The sequence below is a fragment of the Lactuca serriola genome, chromosome 1 (genome assembly GCF_051521515.1).
Source record: "Lactuca serriola cultivar US96UC23 chromosome 1, Lser_US96UC23_V15, whole genome shotgun sequence".
Taxonomy (NCBI): Eukaryota; Viridiplantae; Streptophyta; class Magnoliopsida; order Asterales; family Asteraceae; genus Lactuca; species Lactuca serriola.
In genome coordinates, this window is record NC_136408.1 from 51,933,534 (window position 1) to 51,960,597 (window position 27,064).

Here is a 27,064-nt window from a genome sequence, read left to right on the forward strand (position 1 = left end):
ACAGGTATGTTGGTTTGCAATTTACAAATCAATTATAGTTACATTTATGGTCCATAAGTTATTATTGTATTAACACAATATATCATTCAAGTTACACTGTAGTCCCTCAGCTGCATGGAGCCCCTAATAAGAATAAAGAACAAGTAAGAGACGATCACCCACTTATTTGTTTGGATCGGTCCGATCCAATCAAATTAAGTAAATTCAACTTAATTCCGGTTTACAAAACATTGATTCAAATAGTTCAAACTAAATTCAAATTCGGTATGAATTAATCAAATTACAATTCGATTTTCAAGAGTCGGAATGTTTTAAAATAGTTATAATTTGAATATTAGCTGACTTTATAAAAGAAATATAATCAAATGGTTAGTTGTAAATTAAAATTTATAAACTGTTAAGGAAAATATATTTTGATTCATTAGATAAAAAAATCTTGAAAAAAAAATACATATTAAGGTTTTTATTAGGAGAGTGTTTCTAACCTATTTAAAAAACAATACAGTAAATTAATAAATAATTAAAAGTATATATTAAAAATTAAAATATATATATCTATTCTAATAAATGAAAGTGTTTTTTGTCACATGTTACACTCTCACTCAATTTATCAAATGTCATTTTGTGGTTATTTTGAATTAATTTATTTTTCCAAATGTCATGTTATGTTTTTTTTTTTATTTTAATAAAGTTCACATAATATTTAAATGTAATAATTACAATAAATTTAGTAATAAATAAATATAAATTTCATTAATGGATAAAAAAAATCAATTTTAAAAGATAAAAAAAATCAATTTTTATAATTCATTATTTTTTTTTTATAAATTCAAAGTTCTTAAATATTTAGACATTTATAATTAATTTTTTTGATTAACTCATATAATCCATGAGTCTTATAGTTTACAAAATATTTATCAAATAAAGATATACTTGCATGCTGTAAGATAATTTTTTTTACTAATTTACCACCCCGGCCTTTCTAACAATAATTTGTATTATATAAAAGACAATGTTTTCTAAATAAATAAAAGATATTAGTTTATTTTATATATAGACAACCACATATCATTTCCATATATAACATGATGGTTGTTCAGATCCGTGATTATTTAATTTAAACTATTAAATATGTATTTTATGAGTCGGTGATTTCTAACACTATTAAAAAAAGGGACATTGTAACGAAACTAAAAGGCCGAGTTTCCTGTAAGCAGCTGACTGAAGCCAGACAGTCAAGCCAAGCTGATTCTCCCCGCTCTCGACCAAAATCTATTACTATTTTCATCATCACCGACACCCTCCCCCTCTCTTTTCTTAACAAATCAATACAAATGATTAATATGCAGTAATCATCGAAAGTGAGATCAAGAATGGGCCCTTTTCTTCTCACGCCAATGCCCATCAAACTTCATTGATTATCAAGTTCCTTCAAATTCAAATCAAGAACGAAAAAATCAATTTCTATCATCTGGGGCTCTTCTTTAGTCCCCTGTTTCTACTTTAATTGGAATACATGGAGGCAAATGCAGGATTAGTTGCCGGATCTCATAAGAGGAACGAGTTGGTGAGAATAAGACATGATTCCGATGGAGGGGTATGTGTTCTTTCGATTTTTCTTGAATACCCTTTTGGATTTTGAGTGTTCAGAAATCAATTTTATCGACTCTTGTATAGATCTAAGTGATTTAACAGTAGGCTATTTTGTTTAACCCAAGTTTGTTTATTTTGTTTGGATCTGAGTGATCAGTGTGACCAGTGAGCTCAGTAATGAGTGATGATACGACTTTTGACTTATTAATCCTACCTTTTTGTTAAATCTTCAAAGAGGGTTTTTTGTTAAATTTGTGGATTTAGATCTGAATCATCGAGATGAAAGTTTCTGTTTTCAGCGCCCATCTTGATTAATTTGACAAAATTTTCAGCTTTAGCACATGATGATTTCTTAAATTATTTAATTTTGATTGTGACGTTGAGTGTTGATGATGCAGCCGAAGCCTTTAAAGAATATGAATGGACAGATATGTCAAATCTGTGGCGACACCGTCGGCCTGACTGAAAACGGCGACGTTTTTGTTGCTTGCAACGAGTGCGCATTCCCGGTTTGTAGACCCTGCTACGAGTACGAAAGAAGAGACGGAAATCAAGCATGCCCTCAATGCAAAACTCGATACAAAAGACACAAAGGTTAGTTTTTGAGTTTTTGTTCGTATCAAGAACACATCAAACATATGATTTTTGTAAGAATTAAAGAGAGATACAAATGTTTTTAGGGAGTCCCCGAGTTGACGGTGATGATGACGAGGACGATGTTGATGACCTGGAAAACGAGTTTGATTATGCACAAGGGAGACGACAATGGCAAGGAGAAGATCCGGATCTTTCTTCATCTTCTAGAAGACATGAATCACAGCAACCAGTTCCCCTTCTCACTAATGGCCAACAAGTAAGAAAATTACTTATATACCCTTTTGTTCTAAGCATTACCTTTTTAACTAAATTCAGAGTGTTATTTTCAGGTATCTGGTGAAATCCCAATTGCCACACCGGACAATCTATCTGTAAGAAGTACATCGGGTCCATTAGGCCCTGGTGACAAGCCTGTCCGCTATATGGATCCAAGACAACCAGGTTACTTTCTTTTTTTTTTTTTTTTTTCTTTTAAAAAAAAAGTATTATTATTAATCAGATAATGTTGTAGTAATTATGCTAATGATGCCCTTTTAATAAATAGTTCCTGTAAGAATTGTGGACCCATCAAAGGATTTAAATTCATATGGGCTTGGGAATGTGGACTGGAAGGAAAGGGTAGAAGGCTGGAAACTAAAACAAGACAAAAACATAATGCAAATGGCAAACAGATACAATGGCGGTGAAGGGAGAGGAGGTGAGATTGAAGGCACGGGATCAAATGGAGAAGAATTGCAACTGTAAGTAGTAAACTAAAGGGTACTTTAGGAATATCATATTTGTCGACTTATGATTTGACTTTTTTTTTTTTTTTTTTTTTTTTTTTTTTTTTTTTTTTTAAAATATATATAGGGTTGATGATCCAAGACAATTAATGAGCCGTGTGGTGCCTATTTCATCTTCTCATTTGACTCCATATCGAGTTGTGATTATATTGCGATTGATTATTTTGGGATTTTTCTTGCAATATCGGTTGACTCATCCTGTTAATGATGCGTATCCTTTGTGGCTTGTATCTGTTATTTGTGAGGTGTGGTTTGCTTTTTCTTGGCTTCTTGATCAATTTCCAAAATGGTCCCCCGTTGAACGTGAGACCTTCCTTGATCGCCTTGCATTGAGGTAAGTAAGTAATGGGATTTAGATTTTGGGCTAATTGCAAGAAATAGCAATGTACTTTCATTTGTAGTCATCATCATGGGCAATTAGGTAATTTTAGCTTAAACAATGAAAATTTGTTGTTTTGTAGGTTTGATAGGGAAGGAGAGCCTTCACAATTGGCACCTATAGATGTCTTTGTGAGTACAGTGGATCCATTAAAAGAGCCTCCTCTCATCACTGCAAACACAGTGTTGTCTATTCTTGCTGTGGAGTATCCTGTTGACAAAGTCTCCTGCTATGTATCTGATGATGGATCTGCTATGCTTACATTTGAGTCTCTTTCTGAGACAGCAGAGTTTGCAAAAAAGTGGGTCCCATTCTGCAAGAAGCATAGCATCGAGCCCAGAGCCCCTGAGTTTTATTTTGCTCAAAAGATAGATTACTTGAAGGACAAGATCCAGCCTTCTTTCGTCAAAGAACGTAGAGCAATGAAGGTGAGTTTTACCACTTTTATGTTTTATGTTTTATGATTTCTTCCAGTGTTTTACCAAATACCTAAAACACCCTTTTATGGCAGAGAGAATACGAAGAATTCAAAGTTCGGGTCAATGCACTTGTAGCAAAAGCACAAAAGATGCCGGAAGAAGGCTGGTCTATGCAGGATGGAACTCCTTGGCCTGGAAACAACCCCCGTGATCATCCTGGAATGATTCAGGTATTTGAATGATTGTTTGGTTGCTGAAAATTTGTATATCAACAGTTGATTGTTGACTTCTCTTGTTTATGATGATTGGAATTGGATAGGTGTTCTTGGGGCACAGTGGAGGTTGCGATACAGATGGAAATGAGCTACCTCGTCTTGTTTACGTGTCCCGTGAAAAACGTCCTGGGTTTCAACATCACAAGAAAGCCGGTGCCATGAATGCTTTGGTATGGATCTCTTAAAAAAACATGGAAATTTTTTGTGTTTATTGGTTGTTTATGGATGCGATGCAATTTGGTGTTACAGATTAGGGTTTCGGCGGTTTTGACGAATGGCGCGTACCTTTTGAACGTCGATTGTGATCACTACTTCAACAACAGCAAAGCTCTAAAAGAAGCCATGTGTTTCATGATGGATCCTGCCTATGGAAAGAAGACATGCTATGTTCAATTCCCACAGAGATTCGACGGGATTGATTTACACGATCGATATGCTAATCGCAATATCGTCTTCTTCGATGTGCTTTTCTGAACTTTACAGAGTCAAACTTAAAAAAAAAAATTCAAATTCAAATTCCGATCTTGTTGGGATTTCAAAAATCAAAAATTGACATTTCTATATATATATATTTTGTACAGATTAACTTGAAAGGGCTGGATGGGATTCAGGGGCCGGTTTACGTGGGAACTGGTTGCTGTTTCAATCGACGAGCTCTGTATGGATACGACCCTGTTTTAACAGAGGCTGATTTAGAACCAAATATCATTGTGAAAAGCTGTTGTGGTTCACGAAAGAAGTCGAGAAACGTTAACAAGAAGTACGTGGATAAAAAAGCAGTGATGAAAAGAACGGAATCCAACACTCCAATTTTAAACATGGATGATATCGATGAGGGTGTTGAAGGTTTGATTTTGAGTCTTTCACTTTAGTTTGTGGGTCCAGTGAATCATTAATGTTGACTAAATTCTTTTGTTTTTGAAAGGGTATGATGAAGATAGATCGTTACTAATATCGCAAAAGAGCTTAGAGAAGCGATTTGGTCAATCTCCTGTATTTGTTGCTGCAACTTTCATGGAGATGGGAGGAATTCCCCCCACTACCAATCCAGCTACCCTTTTGAAGGAAGCAATACATGTTATTAGCTGTGGTTATGAGGATAAAACCGAGTGGGGTAAAGAGGTAATTTTACCCTTCTAGCTTCCGATTCTTGTTATACATGGTCATCGGAAAAACAATAATCTTCATGTTATTTTGTTTTGTGTACAAATGCAAGCAGATTGGATGGATTTATGGGTCTGTGACAGAAGATATTTTAACTGGATTCAAGATGCACACAAGAGGATGGATCTCAATATATTGCATGCCACAACGTCCGGCTTTCAAGGGTTCTGCTCCGATCAATCTTTCCGATCGTCTGAACCAGGTCCTCCGGTGGGCTTTAGGTTCAATCGAGATTTTACTCAGTAGACATTGCCCCATCTGGTATGGGTATAATGGTAAATTAAAACTCCTGGAGAGGCTCGCATACATAAACACCATCGTCTATCCCCTCACCTCCATCCCTCTTCTAGCCTACTGTGTACTTCCGGCCGTCTGCCTTCTCACCGGAAAATTCATCATCCCCGAGGTACGTTAATCATGCTTTATGAGTTGTACGATATGCATGAATGTTTGTACATGTTGAAAATTGGGGGTTTTGCAACAGATAAGCAACTATGCTAGTATGTGGTTTATTCTTCTCTTTATCTCCATCGCTGCAACCGGAATCTTGGAGCTCCGGTGGAGTGGCGTGAGTATTGAAGACTGGTGGAGAAACGAACAGTTTTGGGTGATAGGAGGCACGTCCGCTCATCTATTCGCCGTCTTCCAAGGTCTTCTCAAAGTTCTCGCCGGAATCGACACCAATTTCACCGTCACATCCAAGGCAAACGACGAAGACGGTGATTTTGCAGAACTCTATATATTCAAATGGACGGCGCTCCTCATCCCACCCACCAGTGTTCTGATCGTAAACCTAATCGGCATAGTTTCCGGCGTTTCATCTGCAATCAACAGCGGTTACCAGTCGTGGGGCCCACTTTTTGGGAAACTGTTTTTTGCAATCTGGGTTATCGTCCATTTATACCCGTTTCTCAAAGGTCTGTTGGGTCGGCAAAATCGAACCCCCACCATTGTTATCGTGTGGTCGATTCTGCTTGCTTCGATTTTCTCCCTTTTGTGGGTTCGTATCGACCCCTTTACCACAGACGATACTCTTGATGCAGTTAAAGGACAATGCGGGATCGATTGTTAGGTATATATATATAAAGTTTCTGATTTGCAAATTTGTGTAAGCCGTGATGTGATGCGATGTGATGTGTACGAATGATATAATTATTTGATTTATTGTTGTTATCCCACGAATTCAATGAAAAATTTAAGTATAACCTTATCTTAATATGTCGGTTCATTACATTCAATTAAGTTGAGTTGTATGCAAATTTCTTGTTATTATACAGTATATTACAAAATTCAAACACTATCTTCTTCATATTTAATTTCATGAATTTAGTCTTCAACAAGTACATATATATAAAACAAAACATGAAATTCCATACACACCAAGGTTCATGTCAGATCCTGAAACAAAAGATTAAAGAAAATAAAGTTAGATGGTTGTAAATTGTAACCTAATGAAATATAAGAAAAGTTGGGGTTTTACTTACTCAATATATTCAACGTTGATTTTCTCCCTTTGAGACTTGGAAATGGCAGAAAAAGCATCATTTGACAAAACAATAGTCGAAGGACACGGCCTTTTGGAACAAAAATCTACCACCTTAACATCAATGGTACCATCTCTACATGGTTTATTATTTCCACTCAAACACTTGAGTCTGTATCGCCTACCACATGCTGCACCGTTATCCCATAGTCCTTCGCTCACTGACACAAATAAGTTCCCCAATGGGAATTGATCTGCTCGGTTGCCATTGCACCTTGTGGCTACATTAAAAATACATATAAAAAAAAATACTTCAATTTAACTATTATTTATTTATTTATTTACAATGTCAAAAACATAATAATTAGAATCATATTTAAACTTACGTGTATAAGGAGGCTCATAGGATGAGGCAGTGCCAATTTCACTCAAACCACACTTGATGTTATTGAAGATTAACAATAAAAATAAATTCACAATCACTCCAATTCCCATCGCTACAAATTCCCTTTTCTTTTTTCTCTCTCTCTGTCAAATACTATGGTAGTAAGATGCACCCCCTTGGATTATATATAGATATCGTATGGATTTATTTAAAAGATATAGGTATAGTTTGAGATATATTGTCACGTGTTTTTTAATAGAAATGTGCTTAGCATGTATATAGAATGAATGAAAAGTTGGTGATCAAATTGGATAAACTATAGATGTTTAATGTGATATATATCTACCTTTGCGCATGAAAAATGGATTTAATAGGTTTTGGTCAATTGTGATATAAAGTTCTTGATGCCTACCACTAATTAGTTTAAGGAAAGATGGTTTCTAACGTAAACATAAAACAACTTTTCTATCGTCTCTTTTAAACAGAAAAAATAGTCAATTTTGACAATGGCACAAAAAGGCAATGGAAAAGCATATGTAAGGATTATTAGATAAAACGATAGTGTTTTAATGGAGAAAAATTATATTTTCGGTGAATTTTTTTTAGTTGATAAACCCATTGTTGGTGTCGAATCTATGAAATTATTTTGGCTTATACGTCGGCTGACCGATATGATTACCAAAGAAAGGTGCATCCAGTACAATCACCACTAACTAAAACCAATGGCTCTAAACTGTTCGCAATTTTTTAAGGAAGGGAAATTCATATTTGAATTCGTCACTACAAAGTGTTACATGATTCGTTATTAATAAATATTTTATATTACCTTTTATCATATAAATAAACAATCCAAATTTTATTTTTAGATGCATATTTCACAAAGCTTTTGTGTTTTTTTCGGTTCAAGTTTGTGTTAAAGTAATTCAATATAGATGGAGAATGTCGTTCAATAAAAGTAGTTTGTGTTAAAGTAATTCTATACAGATGGAAAATGATGTTCAATAAAAGTTTAGAATATCAGATAATCAAAATTAGTTTGTCGATAAGATTTATTATTTTAAAAGATGGGATATATATACTAAACTCTCAATATTTTTAACGATTCAACAAAAAAGTCTTAAATTTTATTTTTTTAGAGTAAAATCCTAACTAGCGGCAGTTTTTGACATGTTTACCATTTTTTGCCAGTTAGCCAGTAATTATGGTTTTACTATAAAAAAATAAAATTTATGACTTTCTTTTTCAAATCGTGAATTAAGACATTACTGTAAAAAAAAAATTAAAGTTTAGGACTTTCTTATCAAATCGTTAAAAATATAGGGACTTTAGTGTATATATCCATTTTTTTGTTAGAAATTTAATGTCATTATAATCTTTAAGTATAAGAGTTATTGAAATCTGACCAATATGCTCTGGTCAACTAGATTCTATTAAAATCATTAACGTTTGATTCTTGTTAAATAGTTTTTTTTTAATCTCAACAAATCGACATTGAAAAAAATAAAGATAATCAAGAAAGAAAGAACCACGATTGTGTTGAATTTTTGCATAATGATAATCAAGAAAGAAAGAACCAGTATCGTGTTGAGTTTTTTGCAATCCTAAAAATGGAGAATTAAGAAACCGGAAAAGAAGAAATTGTCCTTCTTACACATTCTCCACATTCACACATTTTTTACCGGACATGTGTTGTTTGTGTTTGTTGAATTTGTTCCTCTTTTCAGTTCAAGATTTGACGGCGAACCAAGAAAAAAGTTTTACAAGTCTTCTTACCCTCTATCGTTCTCTCTTTTGCATCAGTTTCCCAGATTGTGATCGTAGCAAAGTAAGATGATGATGGTAAGAAAAAACAGTGGTGTTGCAATAAAAATCACAATTAAAAGTTCTTGGGATAGGAATTAGGTCTCATGAGACTGATAAAATTATTTGTTTCTAGGGAAACCAAACCTATACACTAAAGTCTCAATATTTTTAACGATTTAACAAAAAAGTCATAAACTTTATTTTTTTGACAGTAAAACCCTAATTACCGGCTAACCGGCAAAAAAGAGTAAATGTTTCAAAAACTGTCGATAATTAGGATTTTACTGTCAATTGATTTTAATATTTTCATGCAAAAGACAATTGTATTACGAAAGAAATAACTGTTAACCGTAACTACAATAAGGTATTAAAGTTATAGAAGTTTCAATCCTAATAACGCATAATTTTCACTTTTGGTTTAATATGTTTATATTATTTATCTAAAAAACAAAATCATAATAAATATATTTTGATTAAATGTCACAGAAAAACCACGCCCATGTCAATTTTGATTGTTACAAAATGACAATTTTTTTGAAAAGAGATATCATACCGTATTAATAAGGTGGTGTTTGTTTTTTTTTCAAAAGCTCTTCTAGACCTTTTATGTCTGCATCGCGTAGACGACCCACAAACTTTTAGTCCTATAGACTGTTTGTTTTTTAGAAGACCGTACGCATAAAAAAATCTGTCCATCCTCTTCTTGACGTAGATGTGAACATATGTCTTCTAGTCTCTTTCTTAATCTTTCCACTAATCTTAAGAGACAATAAAAAAGCGCAAAAAGAATAAAAAAATGAAAAAAAAAACCTATCAAACCTCATTCGTGCACCTTTTTTTTTAATTCATTTGCCATGTAAACACTTTGTAAATATATTATTTTAATGATTTTAGCTTTATAAACTTTATTTGGTCAAATAATTTTTTGGTATTCATATTTTAAAAAACTTTATGCATATTTATCCGATGACTTTTTATAACAGTAATTAAAAAAGTTAAATATACTACAAAACTTATGAAAGTATTTTACGAACGTGTTTTTTTTCTTCATAAAATGGACAATTAATTTGTTATATATATATATATATATATATATATATATATATATATATATAATAAGGTGACTGTATTATTAAATTACAATGTTTTTATATAAGAAATATTGAAAAAGTCTTTTAAATTAAAAAAAAATCAATTTATTTAGGTTTTAATTTATTTTAGCAGTTTGTAGATTTTAAAAAACAAACAGTCTTCTTGCAGACTGCAGACGTTTGGTCCATATCTTCTACTGCAGATGTCGTCCGCAGACTGCAGACATTTTGCTTCTGAAAAACAAACACCATCTAAGTTTCAAACGCATAAACATTTATTAACAAAAGACATGTAAACGTGGATTATGAACTAATGACATAGATATACGATAAGTACTATAAAGAGGAAAAAGCATAGTTAAGATTGACCCAAATTGTAATGATTATAGTCTTGCTAATGTAAATATTTAATTAGTTTTTCTTGATAATCATGATAAATGATACTTTTTGACTCATGAGTGATGAATAAACAATAGTATATATAGATTTACTAAGACGAAAAAAGACATGAGTTTTAATGATAGAATATTATTGAAAAAATAATAAAGAATATGATCAACTTTAAATTAGTGCCCGGATAAAATCGAAGTTTTAGAAAGTGCTGATTAGTGGCGATCCTTCATTTTTTTATAACTTTATTTCAAATAAATGGTAATCATGTATAATAATTAATAAACTTACAATACGCTAATATACATTACAATCATTTTCATCCTATGTGAAAATAATTTTTGACATATTATTCGTTTTCAAATTATATAGATGCATAGGCAATAATATGTCTTTTATGTGAAATAATGTGTGTTTTTTTTATGTGAAAACATGTTTTTTATATATAAAAATATATTTTCACATAAAAAAAACCTCTTATGCAAAAAACCTTTTGGACCAAATTTATATAGAAACATATTTTTCACATATAAAAACCTTTTTATAACAAAAATGTTTTGTAAAAAAGGTTTTTAGTATAAATATGATTTTATAAAGCAAAAATAACATATTTCGAAACAAAATTTTGGAAAAATATATGTAAAAAAAACAAAATTTAAGATGAAATTGTAACAAAATTTTAAAATAGGGACAAAAATATAAAAATTGGACCAAATTTATAACAAAATTTAAAATCTGAGAAAAAAATGTAAATTTTAAAACTGGGATGACCTTATAGCCGGGAAAAATGATGAAAATGAATATATTTACCTGTATTCGTATCTTAATTAAAAAAATAATAATTTAAATACTTAATTGAATATAAGGTTAAAAATATAAACACTTTATAGATTTTCCTATACTAAATACTATAGCAAAATATGTGGAATTTGGTATTTAGTAACTTTGGTCTCACTTTTGTTAAATTTCTATTTTCTATCATTTTACTTTTTGAAAATTCGTTTTTACCTCTCGATTTTTCTACTTATTAACTTTGGTCCATCACTTTTGTTAAGTTCTCAAATTTTCATCCTTTTTACTTTTGAAATTGTTGCTTTTACCCCCTTTAACTTTCAACTTTCTAGATACTCAACTCACTCAGCATGAAGTATAAGAAAAAAGAGAAGAGAGAGAGAGAGAGAGAGAGAGAGAGAGAGAGAGAGAGAGAGAGAGAGAGAGAGAGAGAGAGGAAGCAGCGGGCTGAAGAACCCACATGAGACGTCTTCTGGCGGTAACCACCAAGGCGTGGATTTGTTACCCTAGCCGTCGCACGACTCCGTGCACCCTTGGAGAGTAATCAGTGTTAAAACACTAAGTTGCTTGAAATAAGGAATTTGAAGTTAAATTGAAATTTTAAATGTAGATACGAAAACACATCATCTTGCTAACTTGACAACTTAACGCCATCTTAAGTGGATACCATAGAATGACCCACGAGTGGCGAATTTAAAAAAAGAATCACATGGTTCCTAATTAAGTGAAGCCAATAAAAAAAATCAACAATACTTTTGGAGTCGGGTCAGGTCGGCTCATGTACCTTAAAAGAACTGAACAAGTTCAATCGGCTCATGTACCTTGTAACGACCCGTCTCTGGTATGTTGTTTCCATGTTATTTATTTAGAAGTTTTCAAGAGGGACTCGGGGAGTCTATAGCCCGACTCGTCGAGTAGAGACGGGATTTCGAGCACGTGTAAGTCGCCGACTCAACGAGTCCATATTCGAGACTCGGCGAGTCCGCCTGCTAGGAAGAAACCCTAAATCCCCGGGTTTGCTCACTATTTAAGCAATGTTATGTGCCCCAAACTCGCCTCCTTCACCCTCAGAGAGCTTGAGAGAAACCCTAAACCATTCCTTGTATGACTAAAGTGTTTTGTGTGGATTCTTGAAGGAAAAAGAAGAAAGGACCCAAAAAGAGGAAGTGTAGAGCAAAGATCCAAGGCCAAAGTCAGAGTTCATTGAGGTATGTCTCGGAATTATTCTGTTTTGTGCTTAAAACCTCCATTAGAACACCTCTAAGGCTAGTTTAATGTATTTTCCAAGCTTTATAGTTGTATGGATGCCTTGTTGGGTCGAGATATCCCTAGATCTGTTCATTTAGGAGTTTTAGAGCCCTGATCTAGTGCCTTTTCAAAGTTTCTTTGCTTGAGAACCCTAGATCTAGCCTTTATTATGCTTTTTGAGCCTTTTAATCTTCATGGGTGCATATGGGCACGTAAAGATAGAATCTTTACGTGTTAATCGAGCTTAGGGAGCCCAGATCTATAAGTTTTATGCGTTGGATTCAAGCAGAATCGAGTTTATAGTAGCTGCATGCATGCGACTCGGCGAGTCGAGTCGCGAGTCCCCGATTTTTCCCCTTTTAAGTGATGCCGAGTGGGGACCAGTGAGTAGTAGAGTGGACTCAGTGAGCTGGAGGTCAGACTCAGTAATGGAGGGACTCGACGAGTTGTTCATACAACTCGGCGAGTCCAAGGCAATCTTCTTAGCTCAAGAACAACTCGTCGAGTTGTTCATACGACTCGGCGAGTCGGATGCAGATAGCTTGAGTTCTAGAATCGAAAGGAAACTCGTCGAGTTTATGCCATACTCGACGAGTAGCAGCGAGTAGGGTTGAGAAGTGAGAATAGGGACTAGGCGAGTTGGCGGCCCAACTCGGCGAGTCAGGTCAACTGTAGGTTGACTTTGACTAGGAGAGTTGACTTGGACCAGGGGTAAAAGAATCATTTTACCCCAATACAGTGATTAGTATTTGATTGAGTGTGTTTATGGAATTGTAGCCGGAGAGATACCAGAGCAGCAGCAGATAGCTTCCAGAGCCATACATTCAGCAGCCAGTTTACGAGGTGAGTTTCCTACCAGTAGGAACGGGTCTACGACAACAATGCCGGCCCGTTTAGCTAGCAGTTAGTTCCGGACTTCGGTCCGAAGCAGTAGTTCAAGGTGCTTGATGTCTTTGTGTTTCGGGCATGTCTATGTGTTATGTTAGCAGATACGTGTTTATGTTATGCTATGTTCAGACAGTTCCGGATTTCGGTCCGATGCAGCTAGTTCCGGACTCCGGTCCGATGCAGGGGACAAGGTCCCAGTCAGTTCCGGATTTCGGTCCGATGCAGACAGTTTCGGACTTCGGTCCGATGCAGTCAATTCCAGACTTCGGTCCGATGCAGTGGGCAAGGCCCAGTATGTGCTTTATTTGTTATTGTGTGGTATGTGGTAGTTTAGGGGAGCTCACTAAGCTTCGTGCTTACAGTTTCAGTTTTGGTTTCAGGTACTTCCGCAAGTAAAGGGAAGAACTCGGGATGATGCATCGCACACACCACAACTTCAGTTTTTGTCGTGGGAGTTGATTCAGTTTCTTAGATATGTTTTGATACTGTTGTGACACATTTTTTCTCACAGTATTTTATTATGTGATACTCAGTTTTATGATCTTTGTTATAATATAAATGAAATTATCGGGTCGTATTTTTGGGATGTTTCAAGTACCTTGTGCCACCGATTAAAAAAATTTTAAAAACCGATTGAAATATAACTGAAAAAGACATACATCTTAACGAAAAACTAGTTGATTATTAGTCCATTGATAAAGCGGCGAACGCAGAGTGAGAGTCTTTGGCATGTGGGCTTTCATTTTATTAGAACAACTTGTTTATTTATTAATATTTTGAGAGTGCCGATTAAGAGTAGTTAACTTTTTATTATCAATCTCATAATTTAAAATAACAAATTGTCCCTAATAACTTATATTTTTCTCTTTTTAAAGTGGTTTTTTTTTTTAAAAAATAAAAATAAAAATAAACTCAATGTAGGTTCTCTATTTTTTTAAGACTAAATTACACAGATGGTCCCTGTGGTTGGCACGAGAGACCAAAGATAGTCCTTATGAGGAATTTTGGACTTGTATGGTCCCCGTGGTTCCAAATTGTTGCACGAAGAGTCCTTATGACATACTCCGTTTAATTGTTGTCGTTTATTTAAATCACGTAACCCTCACACGAGGGTATTTTGGTCTTTTGCTTATCCCTTCTCTCTCTCTCATGTCTTTATATGATCTGCAAAAGATTTCCCTTCCCTATAAAAATTAAACCCCCATCACTTCCTTCATTATTTTTCGTCTCCTCTATTCTCTCTTCTCTATTCTCTCTGCTGTGTCTTTCTAAGAAACTTTGCTTAAGAATGGTAAATTGTTTTTGTGGAACGCAAGCGGTGATAGTGACATCATGGATGGATCTCAACCCAGGTTGTATGTTTTGGAAATGTCCTAGCAGTTGCGGTTTCATTGCCTGGTTTGATGAGCCGATGTGTCGAAGGGTTGTGGCTGTCATTCCAGGTTTGCTAAGATCCATGAACAAGCTTCAAGAATCTCTGCTGCAAGCAAGTTTTGAAGCAAAAAAAGTGAAGATGATGCTAGTTTTTAGTTGGGTTTTCTTTTTCATGTATGTGTATAAAAGATGCTAATAGTATTAGTCTGGAGATGATGGTTCTTTTGCTTGTGGGTAGATGATGGTTCTTTTGCTTGTGGTTAGAATCAGATAATAGTATTAATTTGAAGATGATTTCGTTTTGTTTGTTTGTGATGCAAGAAATGTTCGTATGTATGAATGGAATGCTTTTTATTTGGGAAACTTTTAGTCTGCTACCATTGTAAAATATTGGTCAGGAACTTAATGAGTGTAAAATATTGGTCTGCAACTTAATGAACCGTGCAGATCCATTAAAGTATAAAATATGAAAGTGAAAGGTTTTTGTAGGCTTTAGACCATTGTAGAGCCATAACAACATTAGAAATGTTCAAAAATAAAATGCAAACTTTTGCATAGTCATAAAGTTCATTACATAACCTTAAAGTGCAAAGTCATAATACCAACAAAATATCAAAAGAGCTTGCAGACTAATGTATCATAACCAAAAGAACCATCTTAGTCTAGCACCCTAATGTACCATAATACCAACAAAAGATAAAGACACACAAGAACCAACTTAGTCTGACCTTTCTAAGGTACCAAAACAAACAACACAAAAGACCTTTCTAAGGTACCAAAACAAACAACACAAAAGACAACAAATCAAACTTTTTCCTTCATTTTGGATTTATCCATAAGTTTGGTTTTCTCCTTCATTTTGGGTTTCTCCTTTTTTCCATCTCCCTGCTTTTTTGCCTTGCTAAGCTTCTTGCCCCCTGCCACCACATTTCTAACTTCATTTTGTCCCCCTTGTCCCTTGCAACTCCTAGAGTTGTGACCCTTGTTATTGCATTTGCTACAAGTAACTGTAAGGAACTTCTTGGTCAAACTTTTACCTTGATTATTTGGTTCTTCAGTTTGAGCTCTCTTTCTCTTCTTTTTTGGTCTCCCCACCTGCATAATTAATAAATTATAAAACAGTATAAACGTATACTAACTTGTAAATTGAAAATTATTTACCTGTTTAGTATGCTTAGGAGGTGTTAGTGTTATGGGGAAATCTGACTTTGGCCACATACTTCTTCCATTGATAGGTTGAACTTTGTACTTGTACATTTCATTCCATGTGCTTAACCTATAACATGGATGTACCCACTCCTCAAGAGGTGGGACATTTTTTCCCAGTGCCTGCAACTACAATTCCTGTCCCTCCAATTAACCACAAATTGTTCCCCCATTGTCCCAGTAACTTGAGTCTTATCAGCACCATTAAATATGCAAGTGTATTGAGAAGCATCTTTCTTAACTCCATCTAAAAGTTTTGTGGCTGTTGGGGTAAGTGGCCCTTGAGACTTATCTATCACATTTTGCACAATACAAATTCGTTTCATTAAGTATTCCCTAATATATTCTAAACATGTAATTATAGGTTTGTCTCGAGCATCTAACAACTTTGAGATGAAAACTTCACATAAATTATTCAACAAAATATCTGTATGTGCTCTTCCTGTACAATGCAACAAAATATCTTATAAGAATCTGTCAAAGTGTAAATCTTCCTTGAATCTGTCAAAGTGTCTAACTGTTGTTGCTGTTGCACATTCCCATAAATGATCTCTGTGCTCCTTCCCCCTCCATTGTAGCTTCATGTTTTCGTGAATATGTCTTAAACAGAACCTGTGTTCAGCGCTAGGTAATAGGTTGGCAATGGCAGATAAAATCCCCTAATTAACAAGTAACAAAAATGTTATTTTCTAAATGTAGTAGACAAAATTACAAAGATGTCATGAACAAGTATCATAAGAAGATTAACCTTTTGCCTGTCAGAAATAAATGTGAAGTTTGAATTTGTAGAGAGCTCCAAATCTTCACCTAGACACTCTAGAAACCAACTCCATGAGCTTTTGTTCTCGGCTTCAACTATGGCATATGCTAGTGGGTAGATCCGATTATTGGAATCAAGACCCACAACAGTGAGAACCTATCCAGTGTAAGGTCCCTTCATGAAAGCCCCATCGAAACCTAAAAAATCTCTTAAACCTGCCTTAAAACCCAGTTTTAATGCACCTAAACAGACATAAATTCTCTTAAACATCCTAGTTTCCAAGTCTGCATTTGGTTCACTGTATACATCAATCTTCACAGTTGTTCCTGGGTTGCACTGTTGTAATTCTAATACGTAATCCCTGAGAAGGCTGTATTGCTTTTGATAATCTCCATAAACATGTTTCCGTGCAAGTTGTTTAGCCCTAAAGACCTTCATTCTTGACATCCCCACCTCGTATATCTTTTGTAACTCTACACACAAAGCTTTGACTGGGATAGTTGGGTTTCCTTCCACTTGTTGAAGAATGATGGTTGTAAGAAACTTAGGCCTCATTTGATAGTTGCCGATTGAGAAAGTGCTGACTGAGAAAGGTCTGTCTGGGTAAGAAATCCTGATTGGGTAAGAAATCCTGTTGTTTGATTGTACATCTGACTGAATGTGCTGAGTGATGAAAAATGACCATTTTACCCTGCTGTTATATATATATATTGATGGATTAAATTGCTGAATAATTATAAAAACATACATATTGTCATACAAAATCTAAATTACACACAAATAAAAAATGTCATACAAAATATAAATTAAACATAAATAATTTAATATCCAAATAAAAACATAATGAAATTTAAAACAACATAATTTAATGTAAAGTAGGTGAAAGTAGTCGATTTGCAATCTGATCACGCAAAACACACATATATATGCCTTGTATGTTTTCTCTATCAATTCCCCCACCTTGGATGTCAGGAGTAACCATAGTGTCCTCCTCAAAATTTCTAAACAAGTCATCTTCTATATTGTATTTCCTTATAAAATTATGGACCGCGACACAAGCAATGACTATGTCTCTTTGCACTGTAAAAGGATAAGGAGCCATTTGTTTTAAGATTGGGAATCTCACCTTCAATACACCATAAGCACGCTCAATAACATTTCTAAGTTGTGCATGAGCATGATTGAACCTTTCTTCTCTAGTTAAAGGTCTGCCTCTTCGAAAATCGGCTAACCAATACCTAGTATTGCGGTATGGAGCCATAAACCCATGAGTGTTTGTATATGCGGCATCACAAAGGTAATATTTATCTGCAAAAGAATGTGACACATTATATAATGACACGTATTATATAAAGAAGATAGATAATAAAAATTATATAAAGATTACAAACCTGGTGGAGGAAATGGAAATCCAGAAGTTGAATTGAATGCAACTTCTTTCAAAACTCTTGAATCATGTGCTATCCTCCCATCCAGCCCAAACAAAGGTGAATATCATATCAAAATCACAAATTCCTATTACATTTTGAAAACATTCTCCTTTTCCTCTTCCTCAATAACGAGTTTGTTGATCAACAGGTACAACCGCACGTACAAGAGTTCCATCTAATGCACCAATTGCTCCGGAAAAAATATTTTTTAACCGTCTATGTCGTTCTGAGTTATGTCTTGTTGGGTTAGGAGTTGTTGGTACTATAATTTCTTTTGCAAAACACATCATTGCTGTTAGGACCTCGTGAAAACATTGATGAATCGTTTGTGTGGAGTGATGAAATCTTCCCTTAACTGCGCGGAAGCGTTCATTATGTCCTATAACATGTAAGAAGATAGCCATCTTCTCTTCAATGCTTATTGTCCTACTAGATTGCAACCAATTTTTTTGGGTAAAATGGTTGCATAATAATGCAAATGCCTCTTGTGTAAGACGCATCATATCGAAACATTGTGTAGGGTCTCTGTACATCAAATCTTGTGTATATGCATACCCGCTTGAATCGTTATCTCTAATTCTATGAATTCTGATTAGTTTGCGCCGGTTTGACCTCAACCAATAAAACACAAGTAAAAGAAAAGCTACAACTTCACCATCAGAAACCATACTTGATCTGTTACAAACAATTAGGTAACATGTTAAAGTAAAAAAAATAATGCACCAAAAAAATGAGTAAACAACATCAAAAGTAACAAAAGTCATATAACAAACGTTATATAACAAAATACTAGTAAACCAAAAAGTCATCAAACATAGGATCCAAAAAACTAGTAAACATCATCCAAAAAAAGTCATCAAACATAGGATCCAAAAAACTAGTAAACATCATAAAAAAAACTAGTATCCAAACTTTTCTACCCGCACCTATCAAAGGTAACCATACTTCCTACCCGCACCCATCACCCACGACTCACAACTACTATGCGAAAGTCGTAACCAAACTTTTCGAACATCAGCACTTTCACCAAATAGCAAAAGAGCGGTCTTGTGTCTTTCATCTTCTTCTCCCCATTCCATTTTGTTCAATTTCTCCATACACGCATCAACATCCTTATCCATTTCACTTTTTTCAATTCTTTCATTTTTTTTCCACTAATAACCTTACAATCTTGACAATCTCCTCTTCAACTTCTAATGCCCTTGCATCTCTTTTTTTCCCACCAACTCTTTTGTTTCCACCAACTTCCTTATTTTTTGAACGCCCCGAAGATTCTTCACTTGCACCTACGTGTTGTGTTGAGGTTTCCATTAGAACATCATCATCAAAATCATGGGGACTAAACTCTTCTACAGGACAAGGGAGTGTAGAAGATGGCCCCCAACTTTGAGATCCGGTTGATGTCAACCCTTCAAATAGTTGGGTGCAAAGATCAGGGAACAATAGGGGTTTAGTTTTCAATGACAACACGAACTTGTTCAACTGTTTACAATTTTTATAAATATTAGTATATGTTATAAAAATAATCATAATAGTATTGATTAAAAAAATAAATTTAATCAAATAGTATATGTTATAAAAATAATCATAATAGTATTGATTAAAAAAATATTACCTTCCCCTCTTCTTTCCATTGTTCATCGGTCAAACTAAATTTATTTTTTATAGGATCATATATATTGCCGGTTTTGTTTTTGAGTTTCACCCAAGCAACATACTTTGATTTGTAGTAGTCAAAGTGGTTTCTCATTTGCTTCTGATCAACCTCTTTACCGTGTTCGTTTATCAATTTTTCGCGTATTGTCTTCCATGAACTTGCCTTAAGCCCAGAACCCTCACGACCATTAGTGGTTAGTTCATTGATACATGCATCAAGAAAAGTTTTGTCCTCACTCTCGTTCCAAACCAACATCCTAAAACATTAATATTTAAAGTAATTTATCATAGTTTTTATCAAGTTAAAGAACAATTTTAAACATAAAGCAATTTTCAACCAAGGAAGTTAACATCATCCTAAATTATGATTTGATAACTTATACACAAACAATTTCAGATGTCACAAAACATCAATATTCAAGCTAAAAATTTCACAAAAGATAACAAGCTAACAATTAAGGTCAACAATATCAAAGCTATAAAATTAGAAAGAAAAAAAAAACAGCCCAATTTTTGATTTTATAGCTTATACTTTTGATACTAATACAAGCTCAATAATTGGAAGACATGTGATGTTGCATGCATTCCCCCTCTCGCCCACTCTTCAAGGAACAATAGGATTATTAAAAAAGTTAGGTTACCATTAATCTTATAATAATTATTTATTATTAATTTTACTTTAGTACTTTACACATAAAAACACAACATTTGATTGTATTTTCTGTAAAACATGTGATTGTGGGCTTGAAAATGGGAATTTACAAACCTAATTGTATTTTCCAATTCACATTCAATTTCAATTCACAAGCTATAAAATCAAAATTCAGAAAAAAAAAAAACTTCCAATTCACTTTCAATTTCAATTCATAAGCTATAAAATATGAACTGGAGAAAAAAAAACTTCCAATGTGAATTGGAGAAAAAAACTTCAAATTCAGAAAAAAAAAACAAAAAAACAAAAACAAAAAACAACTACCAATTCACATTCTATTTTAGAATTCATAACATTAGAAAAAAAAAACTTCAATTTTCAGTTCTTATACACAAAGAACTACAAAACAAAACATAAACAAACTTCCAATTCACATATAATTTCGAAATTCATATATTAGAACAAACAATTTCAGATTTCAGTTCTTGTACACAAAGAACTACAAAAAAGAACAAAAAAAGCTTATCATATGAACATACAGGTTGAGAATTCATAATATTCTAACATATACTAATTTGATTTCATAAAGAACTACAAATTTCATACCATCAAAGCATAAATGGTATCTGATTTTGAAAATTATTAACAGAAAAATTATCTAACCTGTGTGATGGATCGAGAAGGCGTCACTGATGGCGGTGGCGGAGGTCCGACGAGATGGCACAGGTCCGACTGGTCGGACTGTTTGGCGTTCAATGTTGTGGAGTTCTTCCTAGCGGCTGCTGTGCTTTTAGGTCACTAGAAGGGAAGCGAATGGGGAAAGAAATAATAACGACGCAGGGGCAAGATAAGGGCAAGATTGTCTAATTTCCAGTCAGCAACTGTTTAAAAACTGATCCAGAAAGCGATTTGGGTCAGCAGATCTTACCGAGAAAGCTCAAATCAAACACCAAAGGTCTGACCGAGTCAGCCCAATTTGCTGACTCGACCCAGTCAGACATTTATCAAACACTCCCTTAGAAGTGCACTCTTTAATAGACCTTGACTGCACACATCTATGCTCATGAACCAAAGTTTTCACCATCCAATCGCTTTCTTCATCAGATCTAGAAATTAATACCACCCAAGGGCATGTTGCTTTTTGTGAGCTGACTGTTTTATCCTTGCATTTGATTCTACTTTTTGTCCATGGCCCACCTGTCATTTTCGGGACCACACCCCTGCATTTTGCCCTAATTCTTTTTTTTTTTATCATTTTTTGAAAAGTAAATGTTTCTCCTAGTTCGAATTGAATGCATTTTAATGTAGTCCTTCACTTCTGATGAGGACTTAAATATTTGACCCAGATGGAATGCAGTTTCATGTACTACTCCTGATGAACATGTGGTTGGTTTGTTTAACCTTCTCATTAATTTCTTCCTCTCATCTTCTTCTACACCAGTTGATTCAAATAATTGTGTATCTATCACCTCCAAATCCTCATCAACTGTGACATCAGGTGCATTGAATGATTGGTGGTTATCTAGATTTGGAAAAGAATAAACACCACTGTGGAAGTCTTTCATATTCACTTCGACATCCTCCACCAAATTAAGTTCATCCACTAAAAAGTCACTATCGTCGCTTATACTTCCATCGGTACTAGTCTCATCACTAATAACATCTCCAATTTCTTCATTTTCCCCCATCTGTTGGTAATCATTATGATCCATATAAAAGAAAGGATCAAAGTCTTCTGAAGGGACAACATCTTGGGCTTTGTTAAGCTCCTCACTTGCAGGATGAACTCGAACATCTTTCACTACATCTCTATCAAAATGTCCAAAAGGTACAACAGACCTAGAAAAGTCATAGTTCTCATTCAAGTCCATTTTTCTACTACATGATCCTACCTTTGTACTTGTAAACTTTTTTCGATTGAGTTCCGGAGAAATAGGCTCATTGATTTCTTCCGATACGACCTTATTTGGAGATATAAAGTATGCATGGAGTCTAGTAGTTCCATGTTCAGTATACACCATAATCTCTTTATGATTAGCAACATGCTTACTTAACAAAAGTACGTCTAAGTCGTTACCTAAAGGAAGTAACCCATAATCGATTTCAATCTCAGGAATCAAGAAGTGGTAGTAGATAGGCTCACCGTTGATATAACCTATCTCCTTCATCATATCGTCTAACTCATGTACGGAAAACACGTCCATGTCTACGTAGTCAACATAGTCAATACTCCCACCAACGTAACGTCTTCCTGGGTATTTTGTGAACATACCCCCATGGTGAATCTTGAATGTGCAAAAACTACTTAACTCAACTGAAAAACAAATAAATAATGATATGAGGAAAGAATGAAGTCTCAAAATTGAATGTGCATAAATTACTTAACAAAATTGAAAGTTGTTAACTGATCACTCACCATAAGCTTTGATCAGGTCAGGATTTTCTGAGAATTTTGAACGGACATTCCACAAAGTTAGAACGATCGCAAAAGATGAAAATGAAAACCCTAGTTTCCGTTTGATGTTTTGAAGTGATGAAGATGAAAAACCAGAGGAGAAAAGAAAGGGATGATTTCTTGGGGTAATGTAAATGGCAGCTAGATGTAAGGATCATTTATGAATATGATCATTTCGTGTAACAAAGCAAAAGACCAAAATACCCTCGTGTGAGGGTCACGTGATTTAGATAAACGGAAACAATTAAACGGAGTATGTCATAAGGACTATTCGTGCAACAATTTGGAACCATAGGGACCATACTCGTCCAAAATTCCTCATAAGGACTATCTTTGGTCTCTTGTGCCAACCACAGGGACCATCTGTGTAATTTTGTCTTTTTTTAAAGATAGTTCATAATTTTTCTATTATATACATTGTAAATGAAATTGAGAACTTAAGTAGGTCCTAGGACCTACCTAAGCACATGGTGGATACGCCCCTGTTACCCACACTAACCTCATACACTTACAACACAAATGAACTTGAACGGTCTAAGACCAAACCAAGATATAATATGAAATGTGTAAGTATAGTTTAATAGATGAAAGTGAGGTGTTGTTTGGGCTTGAAAAGTAGGGGTGAGCATGGTGCGATTTTTTGAGAAAACCGAACCGCAAACCGCAAGATGCGGTTTCTATAGGGTAAAACCGATAGGTGTGGTTTTTGTTTCGGCGTGGTTTTACATGCATTTTCGGTGTCATTCGATGCGGTTTCGGTTTTTAACTGAAAATATGTGTTGGTGTGATTTTTCATACATGTGTTGATCTACCAAAGAAGTAATAACCCCTAAAGAAGCTAGAGCAAGGCCTAATTGAAAATGAAGCCAATTATTAATTGTGTCATAAAGACCCTCATGCCCACGTCTCAATCGCCCTCTTGGAGGGATATGTGCATCTAAAAGATCTTTCATACTGTGCCCAATCCCAAAATTAGTTCTATACATATGCCCAACAATAAGAAAAAGAAATGCAATAGCTAAATAATGATGAGTCATATCAGCATGTCCAAACCCGACTTTTCAGTTAACTTTCCTTTATTTCCGGTACAGATTCTCATTTAAATGTATTTAACATGCTTGTGAAATAGTTATATGTTATTCTTATCAAAATATAGACTTCTTTATGATATTACGATTTTGAGATTTGAATTATATGTTTGATGCAACAAGGGATTTGGTTTTATAATCTCAAATTCCATTACTTAATCATTATTGTTTATACAGATAGAGGCGGCTTTTGATTCGAATTGCATTTTGCTTGTGATAAGCAAAAGGAAAATTGTTAATGGTACGCACTTTGATACAAATGTCAAATTTTATAAAAATATAGCAAAACATAAGGCATGCACAGTGGCAAAAAGAACTGAAGAGGTCGAAGTTGAACAAAATATACTTTTATTAATAAGTATTATAATATATTAAATATTGTCAGGTTTTTATGGTGCTGTTTGGCATTGTCCAAACCGCACCACACCGAAAAATTACCAATTAAGGTTGGATTGGAATGCATAATTATCAATTTATCCTTAATAAGTCATAAATCAACAAAAATGGCCCAACAATTTTCTTAATCTTAATTGTTGCCTTTGGATTAGAAATCATCAACGATCAAGATTGGTTCTCACAATTCTCTAATCTCTACTTTTATGTTGTTTTCATTTGAACTCAACCCAAAAATCTCACCAGTAATCACCACACGAACAAATCCCGTTCTTGAAATGATGAAACCTATTTGTATCCCGAAGAATAATTTCCCGCTCAACAATCTTGGAAATAAGCTTAGCAGCAATATGACAATCCTCACAAACACGTAGATTTTTAGTAATCCGTATAGGCGTAAAAGCTTTAGTATTTATGATCACAAACACAATAGCAAGCTTCTCACTATGAACAGCAAGATGATTTCCTTTATCTTCATCTTCTATATCATGAAGTGCAGAATCCACTTCAGGAACATACCCAAAATCCCTCATCTTCCCCACAAGTACTTCCAACTCTTGATAAATCTGTTTAGATTGTGGATGGGATTGATCTCCAGCAAGAAACGAATGAACTTGATTATTAAGCTCAACATTACTAACACCGGGCTCTTTTTTCACTCCTTTTGATTTCATTATTGAACGAATATTTGTCACATCTTTAAATCTACCTGCTTTTGCGTATATATTTGATAATAAAACATAATACCCTGCTTGTTCAGGGACCAATTCAAAGAGATGATCTGCTGCTACAAGACCAATTTCCATGTTGGAATGAACTTTACAAGCACTTAACAAAGCACCCCAGATTCTATCGTTTGGTTTTGTTTTCATTTTCTTTATAAAATCATAAGCTTCATTGATTCTTCCTGATCTTCCTAGCAAATCAACCATGCACGCCAAGTGTTCGAGTCTTGGAATGATGTTATACTCTTCGGTCATCAATTTGAAGAAATGTTTTCCTTGGTTTAGTAATCCGGCATGGCTGCAGGCTGATAGAACTGGAACGAAGGAAATGGAATCAGGGGCGATTCCGGAATTTTGCATATTTGAAAAGACTGTGATAGCAGTTTCACCATCTCCAGTCATGCCATAAGCAGAGACCATGGAAGTCCAGGAGACGACATCTCTTGTTGGCATTTCATCGAACACCTTGCGTGCTTCGTTTAAAGACCCACATTTAGCATACATGTCAATCAAGGCGTTCTCTACTGTTAGATTAGGAAGAAGCCTTTTTGTTTTTACATATGAATGAATCTTTCTTCCTAGTAATAAAGCTGAAAGATCTCCACAAGCGGGTAGGATGCTAGCAACTGTGATTGAATCCGGGTCGATTCCGTAATTCTCCATTTGTTGATAAAGATTAACTGCATCTTTAGGCATCGAGTTGTTGACGTACACAGCTATCATGACATTCCAAGAAATTAAACTCTCTCGAGCGTGATTCATGAACATTTCTTTCATAAACATCACGTTGGTAGATGAAGTAGAAGTTGTTAAAGCAGGGGAAAGGCTGGCCATGGTGCCTGCGTTGGGTTTTGAGGTAGAACATTGCATCATTGTCTTACAAATCTCCAATGCATCTTCAAACATCCGGTTTTGGGCGTAGGCAGCAACCATAGCATTCCAGGAGACGATATCTCTACTAGGCATTTCATCAAACACCTGGCGTCCTTCCAGTAACCGGTTACATTTTCCATACATTGTAATCAATCCATTCCCTACATAAAGATTTGAATGCAGACCCTTCTTGAGAACAGCAACATGGGTTTGTAATCCGACCCACAAATTCTCAGACACGGAACATGCTTTTAGAACTTGAGGAACTGTAAAATGATCAGGGTTAATGTTGAACTTGAACATGTTTCTGTACATACGAAGTGCTTTTTCGTAGAATTCATTGTTTACGTAGCTTCTAATCATCACATTGAAGAAGACTACATCTTTTTGAGGAAATTCATCAAACAGTTGGCGGGTAACTGCGATTTGGCGACATTCAGAATAAGCTTTCATTAATTTCAGAGCAATATGCGATGCTGAGACGAGGTTTCCATCAATAATTAACCTACAATGTATCTTTTTCAATTGTTTGATATCTGGGCACTTGTCCAAGATTTTGATACACAAGTCTTCTGTGATTAACATGATTGTTAAGGCGAGATTTGAATGAATTTGAACTTATATTCCTTTCGCCATGTTGTACCTGAGGGGCAATCAAATAGAATGGACGAAGATAACGAAGGTTTACTTGGTGGTGTTCACTTAAAAACAAGAAATATGAAGTTCTAAACGCTATTTCTTGTTAAACAGAAAATATTTTGTCCAATCTAAAAATCCAATTTTTGAGTAAGTTCAAGCTTAAGCTCAAAAATAGTAAGCAAAACATGTTTAAAAAATAAAAGTTCGTTTGAAACTCTTTGGATAGCTCGAGTATAACAATCATCATAATTATAGTCAATAAATCAGGCTCAAACAACCAAACTTGATGTCCAGCCCTTGATCATCCAATTGCCAACTGAAATCAACTTAGTTTCCGGTTTTAGAATCGCCCTAACATTACATAAGCACCAACTAGTTCCAAAAGTAGTTTTTAATTCAATGTCTCCCATACCCGTGACTTCAAGGGTTTCCATGTTACCCAACCTTACCAACTTAAGATAAGTTCTTTACTTCAATTACTATAACAGATCGATGAGTCATGTTCTAATGACCTCTCGTCA

The 27,064-nt window shown here is 34.6% G+C and overlaps 4 protein-coding genes across 4 annotated transcripts; 1 reads left to right on the plus strand and 3 right to left on the minus strand.

The window, feature by feature from the left end:
* Positions 1 to 1,182: 1,182 nt before the first annotated feature.
* LOC145088170 (cellulose synthase A catalytic subunit 1 [UDP-forming]-like) lies at positions 1,183 to 6,428 on the plus strand. Its single transcript, XM_079026403.1, has 14 exons — positions 1,183 to 1,597; positions 1,992 to 2,187; positions 2,274 to 2,446; positions 2,520 to 2,631; positions 2,735 to 2,930; positions 3,043 to 3,309; positions 3,437 to 3,782; positions 3,866 to 4,003; positions 4,093 to 4,218; positions 4,298 to 4,510; positions 4,630 to 4,894; positions 4,974 to 5,170; positions 5,268 to 5,618; positions 5,697 to 6,428. Exons 1-14 carry the CDS (start codon positions 1,517 to 1,519, stop codon positions 6,282 to 6,284), a joined length of 3,249 nt encoding a protein of 1,082 aa, XP_078882529.1. The 5' UTR covers positions 1,183 to 1,516; the 3' UTR covers positions 6,285 to 6,428.
* Positions 6,429 to 6,493: 65 nt separating this feature from the next.
* On the minus strand, positions 6,494 to 7,250 carry LOC145088231 (EG45-like domain containing protein 2). Its single transcript, XM_079026487.1, has 3 exons — positions 7,082 to 7,250; positions 6,697 to 6,976; positions 6,494 to 6,610 (listed from the first exon to the last, which is right to left on the minus strand). Exons 1-3 carry the CDS (start codon positions 7,188 to 7,190, stop codon positions 6,604 to 6,606), a joined length of 396 nt encoding a protein of 131 aa, XP_078882613.1. The 5' UTR covers positions 7,191 to 7,250; the 3' UTR covers positions 6,494 to 6,603.
* Positions 7,251 to 18,184: 10,934 nt separating this feature from the next.
* Positions 18,185 to 19,183, minus strand: LOC145054835 (uncharacterized). The gene is made up of 2 exons (XM_079003104.1): positions 19,008 to 19,183; positions 18,185 to 18,737 (listed from the first exon to the last, which is right to left on the minus strand). Exons 1-2 carry the CDS (start codon positions 19,181 to 19,183, stop codon positions 18,185 to 18,187), a joined length of 729 nt encoding a protein of 242 aa, XP_078859230.1.
* Positions 19,184 to 24,407: 5,224 nt separating this feature from the next.
* Positions 24,408 to 26,844, minus strand: LOC145088200 (Tetratricopeptide repeat (TPR)-like superfamily protein). Its single transcript, XM_079026449.1, has one exon. It carries the CDS (start codon positions 26,487 to 26,489, stop codon positions 24,546 to 24,548), a length of 1,944 nt encoding a protein of 647 aa, XP_078882575.1. The 5' UTR covers positions 26,490 to 26,844; the 3' UTR covers positions 24,408 to 24,545.
* Between the last annotated feature and the right edge of the window lie 220 nt (positions 26,845 to 27,064).